The sequence below is a fragment of the Epinephelus lanceolatus genome, chromosome 16 (assembly GCF_041903045.1).
Source record: "Epinephelus lanceolatus isolate andai-2023 chromosome 16, ASM4190304v1, whole genome shotgun sequence".
Classification (NCBI taxonomy): Eukaryota; Metazoa; Chordata; class Actinopteri; order Perciformes; family Serranidae; genus Epinephelus; species Epinephelus lanceolatus.
The window spans coordinates 24,694,983-24,710,096 of NC_135749.1; the positions used below are offsets into that span (position 1 = coordinate 24,694,983).

Below are 15,114 nucleotides of genomic sequence, written 5' to 3' on the forward strand. Positions count from 1 at the left end.
TTTCCTGTGGGGCTTAATCGAATGTGACACTCGTAAAGCAGATATGGAGACAGAGAGGGACAGATCCCCTGCCTGGATATTGGCATAATCAGGAGGGAGAGGACGGAGAAGGACAAGATTAAGAAGAGGATCAGAGCAGCAGGACCCTACTGATGGACAGGAGCCACAGGAGCCATTCTGGGTAGCTGCGCAACATCCTCCTTTCATCCCTCCAGGGGTGAGGGTAGAGTGGGTAGGGGTGCAGCGAGGGGAGAACAGAGGACAGAGCAAAAGCAGATGCACAGCACTTCTTATTCCCAAAGCTTTGGCTTACTTTTCTCTCTAAACCCTCCAGAATCCCCTCTATCAGCACAAGCAGTAACGTCAGGGCACACCAAAAGCTGTTCTGCTTAATCAACTATTGATTAAATGCCCTGAACACAAGGCTCCTCAGGTGATTGTTAAATAGATGTCACTTTGTTTAACATTTTAGCCATGCTAGCAGTGTGGCTCTAGGGATGTCAATGGTCGGTCTGTCCTCTGCTTTGCTCCAGACTGAAATGTCTCAACAGCTGGATGGATTGCTCTGAAAGTATGTACAGACGTTCATGTTCCCCAGAGTGTGAGGCCTTCTAATGCCATCAGCTAGTCAAAGTGTTCACCTGTCATAATGCCAACGTCTACTTGATGGATTGGCACATTCATGTTTCAGTAAAGATGTGCCTAATGACTTTGGCGATTAGCTGACTTTACCTCTCGCGGCAACATATTGACATTTTTGGTTGTAAGTAAAATGTCAGCAGATTTCCAATGAATTTCCATAAATCAAAGTTTTGACTTTGCAACCAAATACTTGCAAAGACATTCCCATCAGCCTTAGCTGTATTTTGTTTTTTGTGCTAATTAATACATATTAGCATGCTAACATTGATAAACTTAGATGCTGGACATGGTAAATATTATACCTGCTGAATATCAGCACGATAGCATTGTCAGTGTGACCATGTTAGCATGCTAATGTTAGCATTAAACACAAGTACAGCCCAGCGACTTTATATAAAGATGTACAACATGTCTCCGCCTCCTCCCACTGTACATAAATAAGGCTAAAAAATCCCGGATACGGCCGCTGCTGTCTTGCGCAGGTGAGGTCATTTGGAGTCAAAGTCTGGCAGTAGCAATGTGTCAGCAGTATAAGGAGCAAAAAATCTAAGTGCAGCTTTTTGAGTTTATGAAAAAAACATCTCTGAAGTTGCAGTTAGGAATGACATCATCTGTAAGTTTAATCTCGGGGTTCAGGCAAAGATTAGGTTAATAAACAGCCCATGCCAAGGCGTTGTTGCCTTGGAGTGATCACCGTCTGAGTCGTATGCAGACATACACACATACAGAGGTGCTGCCTAACAGTGGAATCTAATGTGAATTCAAAGAGCAGCCTGTGTTGCAACTGAAACCTTTCTGTCGACCCTCGCTCATTAAGAGTCCTTGTTTTTAATGTCATTTTAAAGTCTTCTTAATGAACCATCACTGCTGCTTGGAGAGAGGAGAGGGAGCAGTCAGTGAATATGGACACACAAAGAGAACAGAAATCATATTTATTTTCATAAATGAACCGAACAACGCCAAAAAGGCGTGCATAGGCAGGCTGCAAACACTTGTGCACACATATAGATGCACACAGACACACACACAGTTAAACCTTCCTCCCTGTTGCATGCTGTGTTCTCTATATCCTCTTCAGTGTGGCCCTGTGGTCACCAGATAAGCCCAGTATGAAATGCACAGAGCGATAACAGCTAAAAGACTTTGCTCCAAACATTTTCGGATTCCTGCCCTCCGCTGTTAGCCTGTGGCTCGGGCAAAGGGCTGGCTGTTAGAACCATAATTTCAAATAGATCTTGTTCGTGCGTACACAGACACACACACACACATACACATACACAGCTTTGGTTTTTGTATTGGTCATTCATCTTAGCATGGTGCTCTAATGTGACCAGCTGGCTGGTTTCTCCTGTTCTTTTCTCCTTCAGTTGATTCAAGAGGTAAATCTGCAATCAGGTTACACTGTAGAGTTTGCTGAATAACAGACGCTGAGATCATCATGTCATATGGAAGCTACTGTATTTACTGACCTAAATGCTTTGGCCATTAAAAGCTTCGATCGTTACTATGGTAATTGACGTCCAAATCAGTAATCGAATCTCAGCCAAAGATATTTAAACTTAGGTGATATTTTTGTGACTCCAACTCGCTCCACCAGCAGTCCAGCACTACTGAAACTAGAACAGCATGACCACACGTAACAGGCTCACAGATATGCTAGCAAGATCTTGAAAATGTCAAGCATGTGGAGTCGTTTAAAATTTGTGAAGAAGACCCTCAAAAAGTCAAGTGTGAGATATGCTGAAGAAAGCTGGCATAGCACTAATCTACAACAAGCTTGACAAATCACCTGACAACTGTAACGGCTTAGCTGTCTTGCAAAGTTTTTTTTTTTCCCCAGCTATTATGGCTAATGTTAATGCGACCTGCAACTAAGTGGTTAATGTTGTTAGGGTTAGGGTGTTTTAGGTGCAATAAAAGTCAGACGTATGTCCTCATCTGTCATCCTCAAGGCTTTGATTAATTACAGATATTACTCACTGAAGCTTTGATGCCCAAAAATTGGTATTCCAGACAATGTTACCATGTTGATATTAGAGTGTAGCACAGCCCTGCCTAATTACAGCCTCGGAGAGCAATGAGCATGGCTACAGATTCATAAAAATATTCAGCTTTGTGCTTAATGACAATTCATGCCAAACAAACATGGCTGCCTCATGCCAGCTGAAGCACATTATTCACTTAGTGTTGCTAAACCTGGCTTTAATGCCATTTTGATAAGTGAACTCTATTTTTAAACCCACATGGCAAATTATATAACTGCAGCACAGCGTTAGTTAACTATTAATTTAATATGTAAATCACACCAGCTGCTGCTCATCTCCATTCTGAGTTACCCTGAATGCTTACAAACAGTGACTATGGGAATTTTTTCAGTCACTATCTTCCCTTTTCTCTGACGTGGCATGCAGCCTCCTACGCTTTTGCCCAGTTAAGTACCCAAAGGGAAAACAAACCTAAAAAATAATGTTGACTTTGACTCTCTGAGTCAGTAATGCACCTCAGTGATGCCAGGGAGTCTAACTCAGAGGGATCGATATTTTAAAAAGGTTTTTTTATTAGGTTTACCCTGGAAAACACTGGTGTGGCTGGCATGGTTTTTGTGAATTAAAGCACGCTATGATTTCACAAATATACTTAGTGATTTACAGACCTTCACAGTCAAGTGGCGGGGTGACTTGCCTTTGTAGACATGTCTGCTAACATACAGTATCTTTTAGACTGAGCTGGATTTTACATCCTCCTATTGCAGATACAGCATGTTTGGTTCCTGCAGTAGATTACATTTAGTTTTGGCCACATGCAGAGGGTGATTTGAATTATTGCCCATTTTCTCTTTCTGTTACTAGACATTGAAAAATGTTACAGTATTGCAGCCATGGAGCCAGCAGCACTGCACGCTCTGTTTCGAGTGTTATATTTTTAGTCAGATCTCAGCCAGTCAGCAACAGTGAGTCGATCAGCCGCCCCTGTGTCAACACTTAAAATGAGTCTTAAATTGAAGTCGTTTCTGGTATTCATTCAAGTTACGGTTCACATACTACTAATTGGCTGTCACCATCTGAGAGAACAGATGCAAACTACTGCCAAAAGATAATTGCACCTAACCATTCAGCGAGGAACTTATTTAGGAGTTTTTTTCCTCTCCGCCTTAATGTAGCATATTAATGCTTTTATCAATTAGACATGATGTGCTTGTTTTTCCTGTGATTGCAGAAGCGTGATGAATGCTCTTTTCATCGTACTGAGCAGGTGCAATGGGCTGCTTTCCGACAAGCTGCTGCGAATAAAGGATCAAACAATTTGCGTACATGCGTTCCCTTTTCCTGTTTAATTCACTCTCCCTCTTTCTCTGTTTCACTTTCTAGCACTTTACTACTCTTCTTTCTCGCTTCCTCTGTCTCGCTTTCTCTCTCTCAACACTCCGTCTCCCTGCTCTCTCCGTCTGTCTAGTGCTCTCACTGTTTCCATCTGCCCTTTGCTGTAGTCAAGTGTAGGCAATTGAGAACTTGTCAGTGATGTTTTTGTAGTTGTTTTATAGCCCCCACATCCAGCGCTGTGATATTTAGCGGACCTCAAAAATAGGTGAGGTATAATTTTAGTGAAGCTTTTAAAGTTATTGGTGCAGCTCACATTTTACACCTAACATGTAAAGTATGATTGCCTAGTTTTTATAGATCCTATATACGTCAGGTTTTTATAGCTGTGTGCTTGTGTCTAATAGTGAAGAGGCGATAAGAGTAGGATGGTTTTACATCCGTTCGTGACTGAGTCTGTGCAAGATTTGTGAGGTGACTTTTGTGCAGAGCTGCATATATATAAGAAGGGCTGCTCGTATATATGGATTGATTATCTTTTTATGTTATTTGAAATGTTAAAAATCAATCCGCACATATTCAGTTTTTGCTTTTACTTGTATATTGGAGCTGGAACAATTAGTTAACTAGTGGATTGACAAATACTCTTTATTTCTATTTTAAGGGTATCTATTCAGCTCATTTTCAAGTTCATAGTTGTGTTTTGGGTTTCTATTGGTTCACATGCTTCAATGTTCACAGTTCATTTTCCTCATACTGCCCGTGCTGGAACGCCTGTGCTCACGCTCTGTCCAAGACACTCCGTTTTAGCGCCTGTCTCTTAAAGCTCCCCTCCTGAAAAAACCCAGTCTGCTCTGATTGGTCAGCATTTCCAGGTCTTCTGTACCTGCGCCAAGCTGCCAAGAACTGCACCAGACTTTGAAGCCAAAGACTTGCATTTTGAAAGAGACGTCTGCAAATCAGTGGATAGATTTTTATTTTAACATCACAACCCCTGCGAAATGGCTGGTTTCATCATCTGGATTGGCTCCTTTTGATTCGGTAACATTTCGAAAATCTTGGAAGAGCCACACGATTAACCCCTTTCAAGTTGGTGCAGGGCTGAACAGGAAGTTAGCCACGCCACTACAGGAAGTCTCTAGTACGTTATATATGCCCAATGATACAGAGACAGAGCAGAAGATTTGTGGAATTGTACACACGGAAATTAAATTTTTTTTTTTTTGCTTCATGCACCACTGAGCAACTTTCATAGGAATGAATGCTGTATCAAGTTCTCTTTATACATCCATGATCTACGCTCTTGGTGTTACTGCACAGTTGTTGCAGCCAGGGCATGACTGTAACAGAGAATAATAGAACTTTCTAAAAGTGATTAAAAAACGGGAGTAGAAATTAACAACATCAGCAACCAAGATTACGTTTCCTTGTAGATCGCATGTAGCTACATGTAGCAGTGTAGGCTAAGTAATGCGAACTCTTGCAGTAGTCTGCCTGTAGCAGATGACTATATAAAGACATCCGTCACAAACTGACGTCATCTTGTCTGGAAATTAGAAACGATCTAAAGCCTGAGGTTTTTACTCACGGGAATTACTTTTACATTTGTTTAACTAATTATTTAAAACCTTTGGCCGTGTCTAATATGAACATCCGACATAATAATAGTCGCTCTTAAAGTAAGTATGCCAGATATTTGATGCTTCAGTCATCTCAGATATTAGTAAATGCTGCTTTTCTTTCTGTTTTATTTTATTGTTACCATCTGTTATCTCTCGGTTTTGGGCTGTTGATCAGACAAGACATTTAAAGATATTACCTTCGGCTCTGAGAAATTGTAAAGTAATCAAAAGAGTAATTGACAATGAAAATAATTGGTAGTTGCAACCCTATTGTGCATGAATTCTATTTTTTGGAGGTGGTGGCAGCATTTGAAGTTAAGTGGTTAAATTGGAAACTATAACAGCTGGAATTCAGTTAATATTTTCAATGTTGCTGGAAGTTAAAAATTGATTGTGATGGTAGATGCTGTGGGAACAAATGGCAACAGACAGCACTGAATTTAAAAACTACAATAACTTTCAGTCACACATAATTGCACCATTGTGGCAGACCAATCTGCAAATTGATTTACATTTCCATATAGATGTTTTAAGCTACAGAAACATTTAAAAACCGGTTGGATTATTGGGAAAATGCACGTCACGAAACTGAAAACTGCTGGAGATGTAGTCATCTCAGAGCAGCTACAATATGTCACTTGTTCGGGCAGCAAACTCTCATGCTTTAAGGTTTTTGTTGTCTTTATTTATTCCTTCTTGCTTTTAAGAGGTAGCATACAACGACAGTATGGGAAACCCTTTGTGCCTCAACAGGACTTTGGGTTTCGATTAGCTCCCGTCACTGAGGGAAACCTGACATCTCTCCTGCAGAGCTGATTTGTAGCACTTTAACAGAAAAGTCTCCACTCAGCAGGGTTACCTCGTTTGAAACAGAAAAACAAAAAGAAGAATAATTGATCATACGGGCCAGTTCTTTCCAAACGACTGTTTTAGAGAAAGGATTATGTCCCAGCAAGCTGACTGACATGTCTATGTGTATGTGTGTGTTCTAGGTGTCAGCATGGGGAGGTTATGTGTTTATTATCAACCTGATTCCTCTGCATGTTTTTGTGCTGATGCTGATGCAGCGCTACAGCAGAAGAGTCTACATCGGTAAGCTACACAAACACACACACACACACACACACACACACACACACCACACAATAACTTTTAGCATGTGACTTGATGTTTAAACCTCCCCCTCATACAGTCGCTGAAAAGGGAACTGACAGTGTTTATCAGATCATCTTTTATTAGAATAGAGATGTATGCAATGAACAGACAAACCGCCACTTCCTCATATGCGTCTCCGAATGTTGTCGTCCAAGCATTTGACCCTGAAACAAGCTCAAATGCCCAGTCATGCCTGTGCTCATCTCTCACAACCGTGCACATTCCATCATCGGCAGTGCAGACATCCACACACCCACACACCACTTAACAGTAAATGCAGCCACCTGCTACCTGATCCTCTTTATTTATTTATTTATTTATTTATTTATTTATTTATTGTAAATACCAGAGGCAGAGCGCCGGTAAAGAGGATAGGCTTGTTATTCCACTGAGCATCCCAGTTTCATAGAGCACGTGTCAGCTTCAGCACATTATCTGTCGGCTCAGAGAACTCGAGCTCAATCCCTCAGACCCTCCACACATCTGTCGTCAGCTCGAGCTGAGCGGCAGGCACTTCTATTGTGGTCAAGAAAAATGATACCATGACAAGTATTCTTTACACATGATTATATGTTGCACTCACTGTAACCGCAAAGCATAGTCTTTGAGAGCTCTGAAAATAAATTATGGCCTCTTCACAGTGAGAGGGCTTTGACCTACCTCTGCTCTATCTCCAAACGGTTCTCCAACAATGAAATTCTACTTGACGTTGCAGAGCTGTTAGATGAAGTGGAAAATACCTTTCCACCTTCATTGTCCCTCAAGGATGTCTGCAGCCAGAGTATCACCCAGCAACCTCATGTACCTTTTAGTAGCAAATGAGAAACCAAGGCGATTCATGGTTGACTGAAATTTACTTTCTCTTTAACCAGATGAACCTGTGATGAGGGGGGAAAAACTGCATCGTATCTCCAGATTAAGTTAACCAACATGTACCTAAACCCTAGATCTAGTTAGCCTTTCCACTGCAGACAGTACTCACTGCTCAGTCCAGCTCTTACTGTGTTTTCTCTTCAGTGGTGATGCAGAGGAACGCCTGCACCCCATTTATTGTCCATGGAATGGATTTGCATGCCGACATTTTCAGAAGAAAAAGAACAGGCTGGAGTTTCTCTCAATGGGATATTTAATAAAAGCAAATTAGTGCATTGAGTCCTTGTTGGACACCAGGGTGTAGTATTGCCAGAGCACACTGAAACAAAGTTCTGCCACTTTTTTGGCTGGACCGCAGAGGCAAGGCCAGCCCTATAAAAAATAAAGTGAGTGAGTGATGAAGTTACTCATGATGTGGGTGTTTTCTCACTGGCCATTGATCTTTCGAAATGAATACTCACTGACAAGCCGACAGAGCCATCAACGCAGAACGTCCTCTATTATTTAGTGTGTTCCATTTGTATTGGGTAGTCAGAATTTCCGAGTTCCCATTTGAAAACTTCAACTGGAATGCCCCCTGGAGTCAGATGTCCAACTGTGGAAAGTCAAAGGAACCTCATCAACCCCAAACTCAGAATCCAATATGGCTGCTCCGTTATTCACAGAGACTCTCTTTTTCATTTTGGACAAAAAGCTTTGGAAAATTTATTTTTGTCAAAGAATGTCATTTTCAAGTAAAAAATCAGTTTCACATTTACATTTTTTTTTTTTTTTTGTTAACGTCAGTTTGAATTGTAGAAGTGAAAATAATACTAATAATGAAAATGATATTCTCTTTGAGGTATAGTTGAACACGTCGGCACGCTCAGTGTCAGTACTGCAAATACTACAGTGTCTGCCTCTCCACTGTGATCGTCTTGTCCGTGTGTCACTGTCACCGTCACGGAGATCCTGTTTCGTCCCACCAAACTCGTTTGCTTCCTCATCCAAATGTCATTCAGAATGTTGATCACAACAGGAAGTGTCAGAGTCTGAGTCCATCAATATCTCCACAGCTTGCACAACTGTTTTACGCAACTTTTCCATTGGCGCCAGCATTTTCATGCAGTTTACAAGCAGCTACATTTCTGCAGTTGCTGGTATTGCCAACAACATCTTTGTTTTCTGACTTGTACTGGAACGCAATCAAGTCGGGTGTGAAGCTACTCCCAGCTCCAACCTATACTGATTTTGTATTGACCAATCATTAGACTAAAGTGTTTTTAGTATTGGGTCACAAGACTCGCTACCTCAACATAGGGGTGACAAAAAAAGGGGATGGTACAGAGTGGTTCTATCGGTACCATCCACAACTTCTCACAATGGAAACACAAAGATAACCATTCCAATGTGGGATGAACTGAACTGAACTAAACTGAGCCAGACTGCCTGGTGGAAACAAGGCTATACTGGACGCCGTAGAAGTTGACTCTGTGGTCAACAATGTCATATAGAGAAACCTACCTTTTTTTTGCCTAGAGGCTAATGTCAGCCCTTGTGCCATTCCAACAAGGGCTTGGTTGCAAGCGTTTCCTGTTCAGAAGTTTTGTAATCCAACCTTAAACTGTGGTATCTTTTCAGAGACTTCGTAAAATAAATTTTTTTTTCCATGTTTGAAAAATTAAAGTTAAAAAACTTTCAACTTCTAGGCAAAACGCTGCGCTTATCACTGTAACTCTTTACCCAGTTGTCCAGTCTCGCTGGACAAGGGGCGGGACAATGACCAGCCCGCACATACATGTACAAGTGCTGAACAACAACTATTGTTTTAGGTTGGGGAAAAAACATCTTGGTGGAAACACAGCCTTATGAAAATAACACCAGTGATTGTCCAACCAATGAGAATATGGTCGGACAAGGACATATCGACCAACTGACCAGAGGGTGTCAGCCCTAGTAGGCATATTCTGTTGACAGAAGAGACATTAGGACTTCAGGCACGTCCTGTAGTTCTCACCTTCCCTCCTCTTAACATCTTACAGCTCCTCTTTCCAGAGCCAGGTGTCTCTCAGCCACTACACAGGAACATACAAAAAGAAAAAAAGAAAGAAACTCCCGGTTTAATAAAATGCCTCGCAGTCTATGTTCCCTCACAATTCATCTCTCTCTGTCTTGAGTCAATAGCAGATGTGTGAGAAAGAGATAGCTGAGGGCAGTCACAACTACTTCAAAAACGAGGCACACTCTTCAGGAAGAGTATGAAATCTTAATTAAGCTGGTGCGCCTGCGAATCGGTTCCCCCCAGCTACAAAGGTGGGAGTTGCACTGTTCTCAGCACCATCGTCTCACTTCAGGCCTCCCCGCCACACTGCACCGAGCCAGCTCCCATTTTCTCAGTAAATGACATTAGATTAGGTATTTTGTATTTACTCCCTCTGAGGTGCGACAGTGAAAATCAATAGACTTTAAATACCTCTATTGAGGTTGATTTCCTATAGTAGGGCCCAAACTGCAGTAGTGGATCCGAATAGAGGGGATTTTAGTTGTGCTATAGTTTATTTTCATGTTTTTATTTCTTATCTGATCCACTCTCTGTCTCCTGTTTTGTCTCTTCTCTATTACAGCTTATAGCACTTTCTACATTGTGGGTCTGGTACTGTCGATGCAGATCCCTTTTGTTGGCTTCCAGCCGATCAGGACCAGCGAGCACATGGCTGCTGCCGGTAAGTCCCATCCTCTCTACCTCCAGGGTGGCTGATCCTGCATTCCTCTAGTGTTCCCTTCAAGAAAATTGCCATTTAGAGTGCAGTGATGAAGTCAGCATTTCCTGGGGAATGTATCTGCCTGATTCTGCAAGTGGAAGTTGAAGTGTGAATATTGGAATTATACTCATCAGGTGGCTACAAACACAACTGTGCAATGGCCAAAAAAATAATTTAATACAGGTTTAAAGAGACGATTCGACCCCAAATCAGTAATTCATATTTTACCTCTTACCTGTAGTGCTGTTAATCAATCTAGATTGTTTTGGGATGAGCTGCAGAGTGTTGGAGAGATCGGCCGTAGCAATGTCTGCCCTCTCTCTAATATAATGGAACTAGATGACACTCAGCTTGTGGTGCTCAAAGGGCCCAAAAATACATCTAAAAAACTCAAAAGCAATGTCTCTTTTAGAAAATCATGACCCAGTTATTCAAGATAATCCACAGATTTTGTTATGAGCAGTTTCATGTAGGAACTATTTTCTTTTTACCGAACTGCACCCACCAATTGTATCACTGCACAGAAGGAAGTGTGCATCTACTCATGGACTACAGGCTCGGGCTTGTAAGAGTTGTACACTTAATGGCGTCCTCTTTGGATGAGCTGTGACGTTAGCTAGCTCAGTGGTTCTAAGTTAGCTAGCAGTAGAAACCACCAGTATACTATCTTACGCGTGGTGATAAGGTTGGTGGTTGTAGTTGAGTAGAAAGAAAAGCGTTCCAACATGAAACATGGTTTCTGGAAAGACACATTGCTGTTGAGTTTTTCAAATGTATTTTTTTGGCTCTGTGAGCACCACAACCTGAGTGCCATCTAGTTCCATTATATTGGAGAGAAGGCAGACATCTCTATGGCCAGTATCTCATGCACTCCGCAACTCTCGCCAAAACAATCTAGACTGATAAACATCACTACAAGTAAGAATAAAAATGTGTATTTTTCATAAGGGGTGAACTGTCCCTTTAATGCTACATTTATCTTTGCTAAAATCCGTGTTATAATGTACACCTCGAGTTACACTGAAATTATTTCCTATTTAAAGTTATATTGCACAGACGGTCTGGGTTCTATACAAGGACGCATTGATAAACGGCAGCTGCCCTGACCCTGCCAACAAATGTATGCTGCAACACAAGGGAAGGGTTCAGGTTGACTGCTGCAGTTCATGTATTAAAGGTGTGACTTTACATAAGCCACCTGCTTGTTATCCAAAGCACCTTACAGTACCGAGGATGCACACAGTTTAAGATAGTTTGGCTGCATTGGGAATTGAATCCCCCCCTCCCCGTGCTGACAGTGTTAGTCATGCTCTGTGTGTAGAGGAACACGTGACCTTCTCAGAATATATTTACAAAATAGAAAAAAGTAAGCAACTTCATGAGCCACCCATATGGGTTTAGCTCTTTAAGTACTTTTCATTTTTGGCTTGTGGGTAGTTTATTAAAGCTTGTTCAGTTTCTCCACTCAAGAGTGGGCCCATCTGCTGCCTGACAGCACGGATGGGTGCTTATGTATGTTCATGATTTTTGTGTTCATTTACATCCAGATTGGGAGAGGACTGTCGTTGGCAGCTTCAGGAAGCCGAGCAGCACCTTTTTTTTTTCTTTTTTCTTTTGAGAATTCTCTTAACACTGCAGCAGGCTTACGTTGAAGTGTCCCTGTTTTCCTGTGTGTCAACAACACAAACAGTATTATGAGAGGCTTTGAAAAAAATGCACCACCAAAAATCATCTCTGCCTCTCTCTGTTTTTGGCTCCCCGCTCTCTCTGAGTGTGTTTTTATGTCGCTGGGGTAGCAGCTGCTCAGAACATCTGGTGGTAGCATTCAGGGAGCACAGTGGGAGACAGGAAGAGAGTGACAGAGCCGCGGACCTGTCGGTACCGTTGAGATGTCAGCCCCTGAGGCAGGCAGGCGGGGTGGCATAGACTGACAAGCGTGTTAGCACCATGGCGGCTCTCCAGGAGACAGGCTTAACCTTGGAAATGGGTGAGACCTGCTGTGGGCGGTGGTGGTGCTAGCGCAGGAGTAGAGGCGATTTCACACAAGATTTGTCAAAGGATGGGAGGTGACGAAAGGGAGGGAAACCAGGACTCTTTTACATTTTTTATATTGAATTCACCAGATAAACAAAGAAGACGCACTGGAGAAACAGGCGCTGAGAAAGTGACAGAGCAAAGGAACGGGGGAGAGAAGTGTGACCGAAGGGGCTGCGAAAAAAGAAAGGCAAGGCGAGGGAAAGAGAAGGGCTTATTCACACAGATCTGTCTCATGCATTTGAAATATGTTGTCCCGCAGTATTTGTCTTTTACATCTGCATGAACAGCCAAAGGGGCTATCGCAAACTGCTTTGTCGAGGATTCTGCCGAACTGACAACGGCGCTTCGTAACCACGTAAACCTGCTTTGTACCCTGCAGGAGGGAACATGAATCAGGGCCTCCTCAAACACTCAGTGCGAGTTTCTTTTGTATGTTTGCTCGTTCTTATGTTTGTGTCTGTGGCTTCTTTCTCAGGTGTGTTTGCACTTCTCCAAGCCTATGCCTTCCTGCAATACCTGAAGGACAGGCTGACCAGACAGGAGTTCCAGACACTTTTCTTCCTTGGAGTCTCTCTCGCTGCTGGCGTGGTCTTCCTCACTGTGATCTATCTCACATACACAGGTCTGTACGTCTGCTCACATGGTTTCGAATAATCGTAAACCATCTCATTTATTGTGTTAACTGTTCTTGTAAGTAGAGCTGATAGTTGACAGAATTTTAGTCCGTGAATAATAGTCAGTGAAGTCAATTAATTAAGGTTTCAGCTTCACAGTTTTGAGTATTTGCTACTTTTCTTTTCTAGAATTGAATGTCTTCAAAGTTTGACTGATAGTCAAGCAAATTGAAAACATCACCTTGGGCTCTGGGAAATTATGTCTAAATTAATTTAACAGAAATCAATACATTTATTTATAAAACAGATAATTACTTGTAGGCCTCCTTATAAGCAATTATCATCAGTTACAACCAACACGGCTCGGCAAATGAGCAGACTTGTTATTAATCAGTAAACATATTACTAAACATAAACAAAACGGCTAATCAAACAAGGATCAAATTGATAAATGCTGAGAGGCTGTTACAGATCTCATCATAGTTCACCTGGCTGCAGTCTTAATTTAATTAATGAAAACTATGACAGCCAATGACCTTTTTCTATGACTAAGACTAGATGATGATGAGATGGCACCATTGCAAACTGCCATGAAGCACCGGGAAACACTGCCTGCATCCTTTCGGAGCCCATGTTCACTGGCTGTTTAGACAGGATGCAGTGCAGCACTGAGCTCTGCAGCCGGCTCACGATTTGCAGCAATAGTTTCAGCGTCTGGTCTGTTTTTTCCATCAGGACTCGACTGGTAACACACAATGAGCATAGTAGGTCCTGGAGAAACTAAAGTTAAATTTAACAATGACAACAACAGGGCTTGGGTTTGTACAACTGTCATTGTTTTATATGGGCCTCAGGCAAGTTATTGAATCGTCTTGGTTCAAAATTTAGTTTATTTAACATACATGTGTTCATAAAAGACAGAGTTTAAAATGTTAAGACGTTGTGCAGGAGAGGCTAGACACAAAAATGTCTCTATAAACATAACTCCCCTATAAAATAAATATGTAAACCAGTAGTTTCATGTCTGGATGAATTCTTTAAATAGATCTCATCAGACCACTAGACACTCTCTGCAAAATAGCTAATCATTCAACCCGTGTTCTTAATTTGATAATGACCAGAGACAGTCTGTGAAGTAATTTTTGACTAAAATGTTAAATTAGATGTCAACAGTTTTCATTGACTAGAACTTAACTAAAAAAGCTCTGTTTTTCTTTGACTAAGGACCAAGTCATAGTGTCTGTGATCGCGTGTCTTCAATCTCTTGTTCCAAAGGCCAGTCCCAGTCCCATCCCATCTAAATACTGCAATCAAGCCAGCTGCATTGGCGGCACCATTGTGAAGTTAGTTTTAAGTTAGATATTCGACAGACATTCACTCCAGATCCAGCAGCATCTTCTTAGTTTCACTTTTACCCGATGCCACAGTAGGACGGTAAGCCTGCCTTCTAGCCCTCCTGTTAACTGCTAGGGGTGACGTGGACCCTCAGTTGTGTTGTATTTTGAATAGAGTTGTGTGGGCATCCACGTGACAGGGGCTGTCCACAGACGTTCAATGCACAAAGTAGGTCCAAGCTCTAAGATAAGACTAAAACACCCAGACTTTTGGTAAACTAAAACAATTACTTGACTAAAACAGTAACAGGATGAGGTTGACTAAATATGATAAAAATAACAGGGACATTTGACACAGCAGTAGGACTTAATAAAAATAGCTGACAAAATGAACTATACCCGGCTGTATGCTCTTAAAGGAAAGCCTACCTGGTATATCAATATATCAACAACAGTAATAGGCCTGCCCAGTCTAGGAAATATAACATTTGAGTCTCTATAATGCAGTCAGAATATTCTTGTGAATGTCAACAAGTTAAATTAAACTTTGTTCATGTTGTCCAGTCGCACATGGAAGTCTGACACAACAAAAGTGGCTCATACACGAGGCGTTGTTATGTAGTAAACTTCGTAAAAATGAGCGGTCCAGTGTTACTGTGGCAGATCATCCTCCAATTAGGATGTGTTGGTGCTACTGCCAACAAAAAACTGCATCTAGTTTGTAACATAATAGAACGTGGTAATGTTTTCACCCCCATCTGTTTGTCTGTTTATTAGCA

General features: G+C 41.7%; 1 protein-coding gene across 1 annotated transcript in view; it reads left to right on the top strand.

The window, feature by feature from the left end:
* The window catches only part of LOC117263646 (dolichyl-diphosphooligosaccharide--protein glycosyltransferase subunit STT3B), a 118,195-nt gene that overhangs the window by 77,826 nt on the left and 25,255 nt on the right, over positions 1 to 15,114 (top strand). Inside the window, exons 5-7 of the mRNA XM_033637232.2 lie at positions 6,574 to 6,673; positions 10,213 to 10,311; positions 12,863 to 13,009. Coding sequence (XP_033493123.1) covers positions 6,574 to 6,673; positions 10,213 to 10,311; positions 12,863 to 13,009 — 346 coding nt within the window. The remainder of the gene's footprint in view (positions 1 to 6,573; positions 6,674 to 10,212; positions 10,312 to 12,862; positions 13,010 to 15,114) is intronic.